The sequence below is a fragment of the Rhagoletis zephyria genome, unplaced genomic scaffold (genome assembly GCF_001687245.7).
Source record: "Rhagoletis zephyria isolate East Lansing unplaced genomic scaffold, Rhagoletis_zephyria_1.1 Rzeph_scaffold_00602, whole genome shotgun sequence".
In the NCBI taxonomy this organism is placed as follows: Eukaryota; Metazoa; Arthropoda; class Insecta; order Diptera; family Tephritidae; genus Rhagoletis; species Rhagoletis zephyria.
This window is the reverse complement of record NW_016157686.1, coordinates 163546-178045: the sequence shown is the minus strand read 5'-3', so window position 1 is coordinate 178045 and position 14500 is coordinate 163546. Positions and strand designations below refer to the sequence as shown.

Here is a 14500-nt window from a genome sequence, read left to right as displayed (position 1 = left end):
ACCCTAACGGCCCTGTCCCTGTGGACAGATCCCACAGAAGCTGCACGCTTCCTAGGGTTGCCGTTAGTGGAACTTGACGACAACGACTGAGATACCAACCGATCTGGGCGGGGTTGTTGTAGCCGCTACAACAACAACAACAACAACACTTTTGTAAGCGTTCCCACGACAGTCGGGTCTACGTAACCGGAACGACCCAGATTTATATCTGGCCAAGGACTGTCACTCCAGCAACACTCCCCAAAAAGTCTTTGGGGAATTTGTATGCTGCTACAACAACAACAACACTTTTGTAAGTACTCCAATTTACCACAAATAGACTACATGGTCCAACGGTTTTTGCAGGGCTGTACGACTTCGAAAGCTGCAACGCCTGAAAAACCTGCTATGGTTCTTTAGCTTAAGTTGTAGCCAAATCTAGCCACCAAAGGGTTCAACCGGCAACACTGGTAAGAACACACGAGGCCACAATCCACATTTTATTGTATCGTGTGCACTCCGCATGAGTATTTAGTTAGAGTCCACATTGGTTGTCAGCCACGTCATTTGTGATCCAATATTTTTTTCTTTGTTGTATTCGAGATATTCGAACAGAAACAGCTAATTCAAACAAAAATTTGCTAAATCGTGAATTTTAAACCGCGTGTGGGTTTAGTTAAATAATAAACTAAGTATCCTATAACTTGAAACAAATACAATGAATATTTTTCGCCTCGCTGGTGATTTGTCACACGTAGTGGCTATTATCATTCTTCTTCTAAAAATTTGGAAAACTCGGTCATGTGCAGGAATATCGGGAAAATCTCAAATCTTATTTGGTCTAGTTTATTTAACTCGTTATTTGGACTTGTTTACCGCATATGTCAGCCTATATAATTCCGCGATGAAAATTTTGTTCCTGTCTGCATCCAGCACCACGTTATATTTGATGTATGGCAAGTTTAGAGGAACTTATGACCACAATCATGATACCTTTCGCATTGAGTTTTTACTGATTCCTTGCGGTTTACTGTCGCTGATCATTAATCATGAATTTACTCTAATGGAAATTTTGTGGACTTTTTCAATATATTTGGAGTCTGTGGCAATCCTACCCCAGTTGTTCATGGTTAGCAAAACTGGAGAAGCGGAATCGATTACTAGTCATTATCTCTTCGCTCTAGGCTCTTATCGTGCACTTTATTTGCTGAACTGGATTCATCGTTATATTGCTGAAACTCATTATGATTTAATTGCGATTTTCGCCGGAATAGTGCAGACAATATTGTACTGCGATTTCTTTTATTTGTATATAACAAAAGTTCTAAAAGGAAAGAAACTACAATTACCGGCATAAACAATTTAATGTTTCGCTGTATAGTGAGTTTAAAAGTAGACTTATTAAGTAATTTCCGAATTATAATAAATTACCTATATTTAAGAGAGCATTTTAGATTTATACCTATTTTTTCTTGAATCATTTAAATGTAATATATAATTTAACAATGACAATTTGCATTGATAACAATACTATAGTTTAATAAAGGTTTATGTTAGACTTAGCTAACTTCTGCTACATCATTCGGAGGCGTAGTCTTTTACCAAATTTAAATCAAGAATTCAGCTATCATGAGTTACATATTTTCGGTACATTTTTCTGTAAGCGAGCGACAAGAACCTTCAACCGGGTAAAATTTCCTTTTAGCTACTTAAGCAACCCTGTTGTTGTTGTTGTTGTTGTTGTAGCGGCTACAACAACCCCGCCCAGGTCGGTTGGTATCTCAGTCGTTGTCAAGTTCCACTAACGTCAGCCCTAGGAAGCGTGCAGCTTCTGCGGGGTTGGTCCACAGGGACAAGGCCGTTAGGGTTGTCGGGGTTTTCCGGGCATGCGAAGAGGTGTTTCGGGTCATGTGGGGTCTCTCCGCATGCCGTACACTCATTTGGCACATCCTCATGCAATCTACTCAGGTAGGAGTTTAACCTGTTGCAGTACCCGGAGCGAAATTGTGCAAGTGTCGTTCGCGTCTCCCGAGGCAGATGAAGCTCCGTCTCGTCTGTGTCCGGGGGCGGTATGCCTAGAACGGCATTCACAGGTCTAGAGTCTACATAACTCGAGACTGACTCCCTGTGAATGCCGTTCAGGGCCAGTCGGTAAGCTGTCGGGTCCAGAGGTTGCTTGATGAACCTCTGGACTTCGTCCGTCAGTTCATATAGATGCCTCCTGACGTGCCTAGGCGAGGGCTCCTCTGCAAGCAGCTGTCTGTTTGGGTGGCCACTTCTGTGGCTCCCGACCAGGAACTGCTTGCAGAGCATGATGTTGTGCTCCTTTACGGGGAGCATTTGCGCCTCGCCGTGAAGATGGTGTTCGGGCGACATCAGGAGGCATCCTGTCGCTGTCCTGAGTGCGATGTTCTGTGCAGTCTGTAGCTTTGTCCACCGACCTAAACGGGGTTAGATCGCCGAAACAACAGCCCTTGGTGGGGTAAAACCCGAGTTATTCCGGTACGTAGAACCGGCTGTCGTGGGAATGACTTAAGCAACCCTGTTGGTAGCTGGCAAGAAACATGTGATTAGCAGGATACGAAAATAAACTACAAAACAATTCCCATTTGCTCATCGATCATCATATCATTTGTGGTTTTGTACATAGTCAGAAACAAATTGTAAGATTCACTGTCATTTTCCCCAACGAGAAACGTTTGCTTTTCGTTTGTGACAATTGTACCATAGGGCATGATAAAAACACAGCAAGGTAGAACCGTTCTCTCATTATGTCGGCCATGATTTTTTTTTTGAAGTTTCCCAGCATTTTAAAATCATATAAAATTGAAATTGTCCGAAATTGTTGTTGCTTGAGATTGAAAATGAAAATGTGTGTGTGAGTTTGTGAGTTAATTTAAAAATTTAAAATGTTTGTAAACGTCAAGAATTTTAAAAGTAACTCTCAGCCACAGTACAGTAATCCAGATAGGCAAAACAAAAAATGTAAATATGCTTATTTGACAATTTATTTGAATGTATTGGTTGATATTTTTTCACATCTGTCGTTTTCTTTAACCAAATGAAATCCATTTTCAATATTTTCTTATAGTGGCAAATATTTCCAAGTCACTTTAAATAAAACAACGAGAAAAACAAAATTCCTAGCAAATCAGGCTTGCAGCATAAGCGATTATAACCGGATGCAGTTCCTACATAAGTCATATCTGGTTCCAAACACAATTTGGAGTCAATAATGGGGGCTGATTTTGGAAAATGGACCCATAAATTAGGGAGTAAAACAAGTATTACTTAGCTTAAAGGTAGAACTCTCTAATTTAAAAATATACCACTGTTATAGTGGAGATCTCCAAAGTTTTTATGAAACATGTACCCAAAGTTATATATCGACGCTCGAACTAATGCAGGAAAGGTTTATGCAGACAAGCAAGGCCGTTTTTCAACGGTATAAAATGTATATACACATATTATTACATACATATTTATCAAAATATTCAGAATGGCGAAATGAATTGGTTCAGTCGTATCTGTTTGTAAACACGCTAACTCGAACAAAATTTAGATATTTTAACGAAAGTCGGTGCCGAAGTTGCCTTTGATATAATTTAGGATAGTATTAAATTTTGGTGAAATCTGTCTATAACCACGACCACCACCCATCAACAATATTTTTGTTTTATTATTTTTTGTTTACGAATTTCGCTGTTAAAATTTACATTTCAAATATATCAACAAACATTTGGGGGTACTTTTGCACCAGTCATTGCCTATGGGTTAATGACAAAATAATACTATACATGCACAATATTTCATGTATTAATTTTAAAATAAGCATATTGTCAATGGCTGGTTTACTGTATGCTGTGCTCTCAGCGGTTCTACCTTACTATATTTTTATCATGCCATAGGGTACGTTTTATATGTATGCAAACGTTTCAATTACGTGAAAAATATTTTTTTCTGTCAATTTTCATATCCAATTCAATTAAAAAACATGTACTACATACATACATATATTTTTCTCTGCACGATTCATTTCGTTTGTTGTTTCGTCTGTAACTACTAAACTACTGTAGTGTACTATCGCAAAGTAAACTCAGCCGTTTTGTTTTCGTATTGTACCGAACTGTTGAAGTAATAAACGAAACGAAATAGTAACGGACAATATAGTTTATTTTCGTACACTGGTGATTAGTTTAACGGAATTTAGGTACAAAAACCGGCATAAATGCAGTTGGGCTCCAAATCTCAAATTAAAAAAAATATTGGAATCGATAGAGATGATTGAGCTGAGTATAACGGTATACTTCTTTTTTTGGGCAAACAACAACAAGAATTATCAAAGGTTAAAGTTCAAAATAAGCAATTTTTGAAATCAAGATTTTTCAAAAACGAAGAATGGATTTTGAAAATTTTGATCTCCTTTAATAGCAAATTTGATTCCCTTTAATTTGCTATACGTACTTTATATATGTATATGTTGTATAGTTCTTACAAAAATTGAATTAATGTAAAATAATTATAAAAAAAAAGCTTACAAACCAAGGCGAATACATATAAGGTGGTATCGATTCAACAAATACAACAATTACTTGTATTTGGTTTTTGCTTTTAGCGGGCAATTGTCAAATTTCAGCTATTCTTCCCGGAACGGAAAAGGGCGACAGAAAATACAAACATACTATATACCTTTTCACTCATTCACTTAAGAAATACAGAATTTTAACAATCAAACGCTTTCAAGAATCATCCATCGGTTTTTAAGAAATCTTGATTTCAAAAATTGCTTATTTTGAACTTTAACCTTTGATAATTTTTGTTGTTGTTGTTTGCCCAAAAAAAGGAGTATACCGTTATACTCAGCTCAATCATCTCTATCGATTACAATATTTTTTTTTTGAGATTTGGAGCCGAACTGTATTTGTTCCCAAAAACCAATTTCAATGGGTAATTATGCGAGGAATTTGCGTAATATATATACTTATTTAAAATTTAAAATATATGTCGGTTTATATAAAGCGAGCCACAGACAGGCAACATATCACAGCAATCGGTTGCACCTTGTTTCGCTACACACTAGTGGATCGGTTGACGATTTTCATTTTACGTTGTTCGTCGGCAAGTAAACATGTGCGCAAAAAGGATAACAACCACAGTATATACCATGAACGAAAGACACAAGATCACGCGGGAAGGAAAGAAAGAAAAAAGTTATTTTCTAGCTGCCGAAATCTCGACGCCATCTTTGTTGTAAGAAGTAAACAATGAAGAGAACGGAGAAAACCGCGAAATTGTTGTACAAATGAAAATTCATTTTTATTATGCAAATTCTTCTATAAATCATGCCGTTGTGTTAAATTATTCTTTATCTTATGCGGACACACGTTGTCACAGGCGAAAATGAAGAAAATTGCAGTAAAAAGCCACCACCAAATTGTAAACAACGAAGAAATGTAAAGAAACGGCTAATGTCAAAATCGTTTAACTTTTTTCCTAAATGCGATTCTAACGGGCTACTCTTCGGCCCGCCTGATCTTTTCTTTTTGGTTCATGAGTATATACAGTAATAAACACTTGAGTTACTCGGGGGAGGGGTAAAATCTAATCAGGGTTGATAATGGAAAGCATGAGTTTTGATGATTCAGAGTTGTATACAAAATTACGAAGGGGGGTAGCACCCGTAATATGGCAGAGTTGCACAGGTAATTTTGTAAAGGAACACATTAATTTTAATAGATAATTGCTATATATTTTCTAATATTCAGGTATCCAGCTTGTAGCCAGAGGCATCGGCATGTAAGGCTCACTAAAATCTACTCATCATGTTGCAGCAGCTCCGGGTAATGGAAACCAACAGAGTCTCCAAGCAAATGCATGTCCTGATTTATGCTGTAGCAGCTCATAACAATTAATATTGTATGTCTGTATGATTCATATATGTGACGTTCTATGCTTTGATTTGGAGTCTTTATAACTATACAAACCTTTTTTTTTTGGAATCAAGATTTAAATATATTCGGAAATTTGGAATTTTACTTGATAAATTCACAACATAACACAAAACTCACTTTTTTCATAAAAATATAATATTACAATGGATATTTTTTTAATTTTAAACTTACATTTAAGAAAACTCCATTAAGTGCTGTAATTACGATTTTAGTTTTCCAGTTTATAGAAACACAAGCGTTAATTATGTACTTCACTATTGATATTATTCTTAATTAAGCATTGATATTGTACTTAATCTACATTCTGTTCATAAATAACAAAAATGATGTATTTTATCCTCGAAAGCAACTTTTTCTAATCAGTAAGCGTTGCCGTGCACGCAAAACAAAAATGCTGCACACAACCCAAAAAGTACTCATGAAATCACAAAATAAATTACAAAAATGTAAGAACCCCACTACTCACGCAACCGATTGCAAGAACCGAAGATAAACACGAAAACTCCGCTACACACGCGCAACCAAGGCGCATCCATACAAGGTGGTGGTGATTGGTTATAAGTGAAAGTCCCGTGTATTTTGTTATTGCTTTTTGGTACAGGAGGATGTCAAAACGAAAGGGAATAGGAGATAATTTTCATCATTTTCTTTTGTTGACATCCCAAAGCTGCGCCGCTTCGTCTTGGATGACATTCTCCTGTACTAGTTTAGAGACAAAAATTTCCAATCAACTGATCAATCAACACCACCTTGTATTGATGCGCCTGCGTGCAACCGTTAGCAAAACGAAATTTTTTTGAAAACATGCAATCTGTTGCTCAACAGCGCCACACACCTGAAAATCCGTTGAAATTGCAACAGATTGCTCCGATCTCTTGCCTTGGCTCTGGCTCGCTTACCGTGACGTTATACGTATCAATAACTTCCTTGCAGAAAATCTGACTAGCGTAGAACTAGACCTTTGGCCGACAGTACTTGTTGCAGCTCAATACCCAAGCAATGCCTTCAACTGTCCAGTTTAACACGGCGATGTCATTGGCGGCGGCTATTGTCGCCCAGTTTTTAACCGGTTCCGTTTTGGACTGTCTTTGTAAGAAAACGTTTTCCGTTTTTTTCTTTTCTTTTACAGATTCCAGAATTTTTACATTTACACCGCGATTTGTAACTGTTCTGATAGTTCTGAAAGATTGGTCCGATTGCTCGAAAAATATTGTCACAGGTATAGTAGTTTGGTATCTAGACGAAAGATAGTCCAAAAATTCAAAGCAAAGTAATGTAAAGCAGGTGAATCGTACTAAAAGTGGCCCGAATGTAATGCATAAGGTATGAGTTTTGATCTAAAATTGGTTACAATGTTATGCGGTAGCGGACAACGGCTACATTTAATGTTTTACTGATATGTAGGCACTTAGTCGTCGAATTTCCATATGCGGCGTTGGCGTAAGAGTATCAGGGTAGAAAATCTGAGGAACCCGGTTCGGATCGCAGCTGGCACAAGTTTTATTTTATTTTTAATTTTTGTTATCTAAAATTGGTTACAATGTAATGCGGAAACGGACAATTGGTCCGAGCCTAGGGCATTCAATGTTAAATGTAAATCAAACTTTACACGTACCTGGACCAAACTTTGGACTACTTTCAATCACCTGCAGTCTAGTTTGTGGTGTGCTCTAAGTCTATCTCAAGATCCTACAGGGATGTAGTCAAGGCGTATTTAACAAGGTAGTGTTAAGGCTCTGTTATGCATACTTGGCATTGCATGCACTGCTATACCATTTTTACGTAGAAATCAAAAACCAACAGACTTTTACGTATGTAATGCTGTGCGTTGGGTAACCGCTTACAAGCGAAGCTCATTTAACAGATTCCTTATGTGACAACTCTCAAGCAATGCCAAGTATGCATAACGGAGCCTTTAGCCGCATATAAGCAAAAAATTACACTAACAAATTATACGCAAATATCCATACTGTCATTGGTATGAGTTACAACAAACACATCAATTTGACGTAATGCCCTCCACGGCGAAAAATTCAGCTGTCGCCCCAATACCACCTTGCTAAATACACCTTGGATGTAGTTCGGAACTAGCACTTTGCCAGACTATTCCCACACCACTGACAAAACTCAGCGGCCTTTACTACTGCGCCTAATACTATGCCGCAAATTTATTTTAAGCTGTTGTATGACAATTGTCAGTTTTATTGTTATGACCTACTGAGTAAGTGACAACGGCGAAACAATGTTTATATTGTGTTTTAGGCGCAGTAATTGTGACAATAGTCATATGATGAATTTTGTCAGTGTTGTGGGAATAGGGCGGTAATTCTAAATTTTACTGCATGGTTGCTTTCAAGTTTCAATTCACTCACACTTTTCAATACACCAACCCAGCAAACACATACTACGTTTATACGCACGCATTATTTGCAAATAACAATTTGCAAAATGGTAAACTTTGCCGTATAAACGCTGAGTTAATTTTTTTATTTGCAAATAACTAAATCACGCAAATAAGTATTGATTAGTGGTACTATTTGCAAATAAGCGCAAGACGCTACCATTCTTAGGTTAATTTTCTTTTTCGATTTAATTATATAATTAATCCCAACGGCTTTTTACCCTCCATTCACGCCCAACAGACACGAGGGGCGCAGTCCGCATGACGTACGGAACCTTTTTTTTTTAGTTTTTTGGTGCCGAGTAGTGGAAACAGGAGTTTGTTAAGTATTCAGCTACAGCATCAATTTCATCAGCTGAATGGATATGCTAAAGATAGTATTTCAATTATTGAGAGTGGAAATAATAGTTTTCTTTATGGTAAAAATGGAGTCCGATACGTCAAACGTGCTGGAATGACAGTTAAAATCTTGACATAAACCACGGAATGATACGCTTAGTTCAAAATTAGTTTTGCATGGCTTTAAAAATAGAGGTTGAAAGGGTCTTGACACTCGAGAGGGAACATTAAATTTTACCTCAGCAAGGAGGGCCGGGCTATTAATCAAGCCTGCCATTAATTTTACGATAAATATTATACCTAGCATTTCTTTACGACTTGCGAGTGTAGGCAAATTTATGAGCTTTAGACGACTTGTGTAAGGGGGGAGATTGTAATCTAAATCCCAGTTAAAATTACGCAATGCAAAAAGCAAGAATTGTTTTTGAATTGATTCAATCCTTTCTGAATGAACTTGGTAGCGGGGATTCCAAACAATAGATCCGTATTCTAGTATAGGTCTAACTAAACTGGTAAAAAGAGCTTTTGTAACATAAGGATCTTTGAACTCTTTAGACCATCGCCTTGCCTTACAAATGCAAAAACGCCTTTGGCTTTATTGATTGTAACATTTATATGATGGTTGAAATTGAGTTTGGAATCCATTGTAATGCCAAGATCGGTAAAATTGGATACCTGCTCCAGATTATAATTTGATATTGAATAAACAGCTGGTTGAACAGCCCTCCGAGAGAAACACATAACTTTACATTTTTGAAGGTTTAGTGGCATATAGTTTGTATTACACCAACTAACCACGTTGTTCAGATCCGCTTGTAACAAAGACCTTTCTTCGATAGAGGACAATGTTTTAAAAAGTTTCACATCATCGGCATACATTAAAATTTTTGAATGTTTTATTATAGAAGAAATATCATTAATGAATATCAGGAACAGAATCGGACCAAGGTGGCTTCCCTGAGGAACTCCTGAAGAAACTTTAATGATGTTGGAAGAACAATTATTAACAATAACTCTTTGTGTTCTATCAGAGAGGAAAGAGGAGATCCATTAAAGAAGACTGGGCTGAAAGCCGATTAGGTCGAGTTTACGGATGAGTAACGAGTGACATACTTTGTCAAAAGCTTTACTGAAATCGGTGTATATTACGTCAGTATGAGCATTTTCTCTAAAACAGTTTGAGACATGAGCTGTAAACTCCAATAAATTAGTCATAGTAGATTTTCCTTTAGAAAACCCGTTTTGAGATTGTGTAATTGAAGAAGATATACACCCCTATTCTGCAACTCTTTCGTATTCGGATTTTGCTACGAATCGTAGAAATAGTATGCTGCAATCCGAATTGTATTTTCGAAATTCGTAACAATGGCATGCCTAAAAATGAAGAGTAACAGCCTTATTCTGTATCTCGAACGTTAGGCCGCACGAACGATTCGTCTGTAGGCGATATCGTCACGGATTGCAAGTTTGTAACTCTGTCGTTCGTCTTCGTCTTGCCTTTACGTCGATTACGTTGCTATCGTCTCGGTTACGTTGAATGATGTTGCCGGATGTAATTTTGATGTACTTTCAAAGATTTTTTCTTAGATTTCTAATATTTTCAGCTTATTTCAATGCTTTTTATTTTAAATGGGCAACATCGGAATTGTTTACATTTTGGTTTTGCTTAAAAGTGTTTTGGTTGTGTTGCGGAAAGAATATAAGGAAAATCTATTTTAAAAAATGTATGCTGCTATAGCGCTAATGGACGCCGAGGAATCTGAAGAAAGGGAAAGGCGGATACAGAGGAGGAGATTGCGAGACCACACCAATGTAATGGAACTACCTGAGACTGAGTAAGTTCAAGATTAGCCAATAATTTTTGTATGCTACAATGTATTCTTTTTTAGATTTGTTGCAAATTTCCGAATCAATAAGGAAATATTCCAGTACATTTTAAATGAATTACAAGAGCATATGGCTCCATCACATAGAAGCACCCACCTATCGCACCAGCTGAAACTCGCGACTTTTTTAAGATTTCTGGCCACCGGCAGTTACCAAAAATCTGTTGGTAACGAAAATATTTCGTCGATGGGGCAGTCAACTGCAGCCAAAGTGATTAAGGAGTGCCTAAATATTTTTGAGGACCACTTTTGCCAGAAATGGGTGAATTTTAGGAGAAACAACGATGAGGAAAATGCTGTTAAAGAATATTTCTTTGAGAAATACGGAATACCTGGGGTCATTGGTTGTGTTGATGGAACACACGTTCGTATTAAGTCGCCAGGAAGTGACAACCACCATCTATACCTCAACCGCAAGGGTTTTTACAGTGTTAATGTAATGGCGGTAGGTTAATGATATACTATCTTTACAAGTATACATATACACAAACTGAGTTTCCTTACAGATATGCGATCACAACATGGTCATTACATTTGTTGACGCTAGGCATCCAGGGGCGAATCATGACTCATTTGTTTGGAATGTGAGTGTCGCAGAGCAGGAGCTAAAATCTGATTATAACAATGGGAAAACCAACACATGGCTACTTGGTAAGTTTTAAAACTTAAAAAGGCTATAAAACTATTGATGACAATGAAAATTTTTGTAGGTGATTCTGGTTACCCCTTGCAGCCATACTTGATGACGCCATTCAGAAGCGCAGCCGATGGAATTCAACGAAATTACAACACAAAGCACTCGAAAGCTCGTAATGTAATTGAGAGATGTTTCGGTGTTTTGAAAAACCGATTTCGATGTATAATTGGCTCGAGAGGACTACATTATTCACCGGAAAAAGTAACACAAATTGTAAATGTGTGCTGTGCTATTCATAACGTTTGTATATTTTTCAAACATCAAATTCCATTGGAGATCCCAGATATGGAGAATCTTGTTAGTTACGAAGAAGAACTTGAAAACAGTAACATTTCGAATACAGCTGCCCTTATTAGAATGAGAATAGCAGAGAGTTTGTTATAAACGCAGTTTTATTATAAAGTATGTGTGTCTAGATTTCAGGTACACTAGCAAAATTCATTTATGTCTTAAAACTAATAAAATATTTACATACAAATTCAACAAAATATATTTTCAGTCTTAAATCTTAAATCTACATAAATACTAAAAAAATGCAACAAAATATTAATTCACTTAAATTTAAAAAAATTTTACACAAAAAAAAAAAAATATATCTTTTCAGTCTTAAATCTTAAATCTACATAAATACTAAAAAAATGCAACAAAATATTAATTCACACTTAAATCTAAAAAATATTTACACAAAAAAACAAAGTATCTTTTCAGTCTTAAACCTACATAAATACTAAAAAAATGCAACAAAACATTAATTCACACTTAAATCTAAAAAATATTTACACAAAAAAAAAACAAAATATCACTTCAATACAATCACTATGCAAATTAGTTGTGGAAGTATTCCAAAAATTTTTCAAAAATTGCAGATTGGCGTTCCACTGCAGCAGTTAATTTATTTGTGGCTTCCACCTGCAGCATTGATGCCTCTGCCATTTTTTTTGCAGCCTCAGCCTGCACTTTAGCGGCTTCGGCTTGGATTTTGGCAGATTCAGCCACTGTCTCTTGGAAGGTGCGCTTCCTATTTGTGGAACGTAACGTGTGCGTTGGTGTAGGGCGGGTTGTCTGTGTAGTGGGAGTCACTACTCCCACTGGTGGTGGTTGGTTGTGCCTTATAGGGGACTGAAGGGTTGTTGGTTGCCTTCGTTCATCTAGTGTCGGCGATTCTGGCACAAGTAAAGGAGGCATTTCCTCAATCGACGAATGTCTGGATGCGTTTGAAGTCGCCGTCGAAGGAATGCCGAAAACTCTGCCGCTCGGTGCCGCTGACCTTGAAATAAAAACAAGGCTGTCTATGGTCTGCTCCATTTCGGAAAGCGGAGAGTGGCGGAATGGGCCACCACCGGTAGCAGTAAGGCTCCGTGTATTTTCGGCAATCTTTTTTTTTGTCCGGCTTTTCAAGTCAGCCCATATCTTGAAAAAAAAAATAGAATTCAATGTCAGTAAAATGGAAATAGTGTGAAAACATTTATCTACGACATACAATGTATGTACATATGCTTACTTTCTTCCATTCGACGGCCGTTCTTGTAGGTGGACCATGAGAATTAATTTTCCTCATAATTTCCTCCCACCGCTCCTCTACCCTTCCTCGATCAGAACCAAACACTGCAACACCTCTGGCCAGGTCAGGATTTCTCTCCATTTCTTTAACTAATACCTCAAATTGTGTGGTTGTAGTTTTTTTCAACGCTGCAAGCATAAATATTAATATATTTTCTTAAATCAAGTTATATTTTTTTATCTTCTTACTTTTTCTGGCAGAACCCTCCATCTTAACGATCACTAATAACCTTTCGTCTGTTTTCAACGATTGTCGTCTCACTTTCGTCTCCTATTCGCGTTAAAAAATTCCAAACTAGACGAACAACTACGTAACGATCAGCTGTTTTCGTGCTGCCAGACGATTTCGACTTACATACTACCAACGCACGAACGAAACGTCTGGCAGACGAAACGAACGTTCGCTTCGAGATACATAATAAGGCTGTAAGCCTTTTTGCGTAATTTTGTACGAAAACAATTCTGTGTCGGAGGCGAGATAAAAGATGTAAATCGATGTGTGTTTGCAGGAAATATTAGTGGTTTTCTTCTAAGCAGATAAATATGTCTTTCGTATATACGTATATTTTTATCCACTGCTTTATATAAACGAACAAAAAATAATCTTTGTTGCCCTTATCGAGGAACTTGGGTCCGGTTTAGTTATTTCTGCGTAGCTACGAATTACGAATTACGAAAATTCAATATGTCAACTGGTTAACAATAATTGCTTCGAATAATTTGGGGATAGCGGAGAGTTTCGCTATGCCTCGATAGTTTTCTATAGAAGACCTGCTGCCGTTTTTGTGAAGTGGTATTATGAAAGACTCCGACCAGGCTGACGGAAAAACGCCATGTTTAAGTGACAAATTGAATAGAGTTGTTAAAGGCTCGCAGATGTTCTCAGCGCAGTTTTTAAGAAAACAGGTCGGAATATGATCAGGTCCAGGCCTAAATGACGCTTTTAAGGTTTTTAAATAGTGTAAAACTTCATCGGAAGATATTACTGGAATATAAGCAGAGTTGATTGGACAAAGCTCGTACGGATAGTCTCCACTTATAGGGAAGTCTACAGAATAATTGGACGTAAAGAACTGAGCAAACATGTTGGCAATGAGTTGGCTGTTGTTGTTGTTGTAGCGGCTACAAAAACCCCGCCCAGGTTGGTATCTCAGTCGTTGTCGTCAAGTTCTACTAACGGCAACCCTAGGAAGCGTGCAGCTTCTGTGGGATCTGTCCACAGGGACAAGGCCGTTAGGGTTGTCGGGTTTTCCGGGCATGCGAAGAGATGGTTCGAGTCATGTGGGGTCTCTCCGCATGCCGGACATTCGTTCGGCACATCCTCATTCAACCTACTCAAGTAGGAGTTTAACCTGCTGCAGTAGCCGGAGCGAAGTTTAGCGAGTGTAGTGCGTGTCTCCCGAGGCAGATGAAGCTCTGTCTCGTCTATGTCCGGGGGTGGTATGCCTAGAACGGCATTCACAAGTCTAGAGTCTACATAACTCGAGACTGAGTCCCTGTGAATGCCGTTCAGGGCCTGTCTGTACGCTGTCGGGTCCAGAGGTTGCTTAATGAACCTCTGGACTTCGTCCGTCAGTTCATATAGATGCCTCCTGACGTGCCTAGGCGAGGGCTCCTCTGCAAGCAGCTGTCTGTTTGGGTGGCCACTTCTGTGGCTCCCGATCAGGAACTGCTTGCAGAGCATTAT

The 14500-nt window shown here is 37.9% G+C and overlaps 3 protein-coding genes across 5 annotated transcripts; 2 read left to right on the top strand and 1 right to left on the bottom strand.

Annotated features, from left to right (window-relative positions):
- Positions 1-510: 510 nt before the first annotated feature.
- On the top strand, positions 511-1560 carry LOC108360662 (ER lumen protein-retaining receptor). Its single transcript, XM_017613055.1, has one exon. It carries the CDS (start codon positions 698-700, stop codon positions 1334-1336), a length of 639 nt encoding a protein of 212 aa, XP_017468544.1. The 5' UTR covers positions 511-697; the 3' UTR covers positions 1337-1560.
- An 8513-nt stretch (positions 1561-10073) lies between these two features.
- LOC108360660 (putative nuclease HARBI1) lies at positions 10074-11765 on the top strand. 2 transcript variants are annotated; one of them, XM_017613052.1, is made up of 5 exons: positions 10074-10222; positions 10344-10505; positions 10560-11001; positions 11063-11207; positions 11267-11765. In XM_017613052.1, exons 2-5 carry the CDS (start codon positions 10393-10395, stop codon positions 11635-11637), a joined length of 1071 nt encoding a protein of 356 aa, XP_017468541.1. In that variant the 5' UTR covers positions 10074-10222; positions 10344-10392; the 3' UTR covers positions 11638-11765. The 2 variants fall into 2 exon arrangements, with proteins under 2 accessions (XP_017468541.1, XP_017468540.1); XM_017613051.1 differs by having other exon boundaries at positions 10074-10505.
- Positions 11766-11813: 48 nt separating this feature from the next.
- On the bottom strand, positions 11814-13430 carry LOC108360661 (uncharacterized). Of its 2 annotated transcripts, XM_017613054.1 has the most exons (4): positions 13003-13430; positions 12755-12942; positions 12527-12663; positions 11814-12487 (listed from the first exon to the last, which is right to left on the bottom strand). In XM_017613054.1, exons 1-4 carry the CDS (start codon positions 13022-13024, stop codon positions 12079-12081), a joined length of 756 nt encoding a protein of 251 aa, XP_017468543.1. In that variant the 5' UTR covers positions 13025-13430; the 3' UTR covers positions 11814-12078. The 2 variants fall into 2 exon arrangements, with proteins under 2 accessions (XP_017468543.1, XP_017468542.1); XM_017613053.1 differs by having other exon boundaries at positions 11814-12663.
- Positions 13431-14500: the final 1070 nt, after the last annotated feature.

What these genes read in the sequence shown, in the direction of transcription:
- LOC108360662 (XM_017613055.1), top strand. Translation starts at nt 698, where the DNA reads ATGAATATTTTTCGCCTCGCTGGTGATTTGTCACACGTAGTGGCTATT.
- LOC108360660 (XM_017613052.1), top strand. Translation starts at nt 10,393, where the DNA reads ATGTATGCTGCTATAGCGCTAATGGACGCCGAGGAATCTGAAGAAAGG. An exon ending in ATGGAACTACCTGAGACTGA is followed by an intron (nt 10,506 to 10,559) that starts GTAAGTTCAAGA and finishes ATTCTTTTTTAG; the next exon opens with ATTTGTTGCAAATTTCCGAA. An exon ending in AACCAACACATGGCTACTTG is followed by an intron (nt 11,208 to 11,266) that starts GTAAGTTTTAAA and finishes AAATTTTTGTAG; the next exon opens with GTGATTCTGGTTACCCCTTG.
- LOC108360661 (XM_017613053.1), bottom strand. Translation starts at nt 13,024, where the DNA reads ATGGAGGGTTCTGCCAGAAAAA. An exon ending in GGAGGGTTCTGCCAGAAAAA is followed by an intron (nt 12,943 to 13,002) that starts GTAAGAAGATAA and finishes TTATGCTTGCAG; the next exon opens with CGTTGAAAAAAACTACAACC. An exon ending in CGGCCGTCGAATGGAAGAAA is followed by an intron (nt 12,664 to 12,754) that starts GTAAGCATATGT and finishes TTTTTTTTCAAG; the next exon opens with ATATGGGCTGACTTGAAAAG.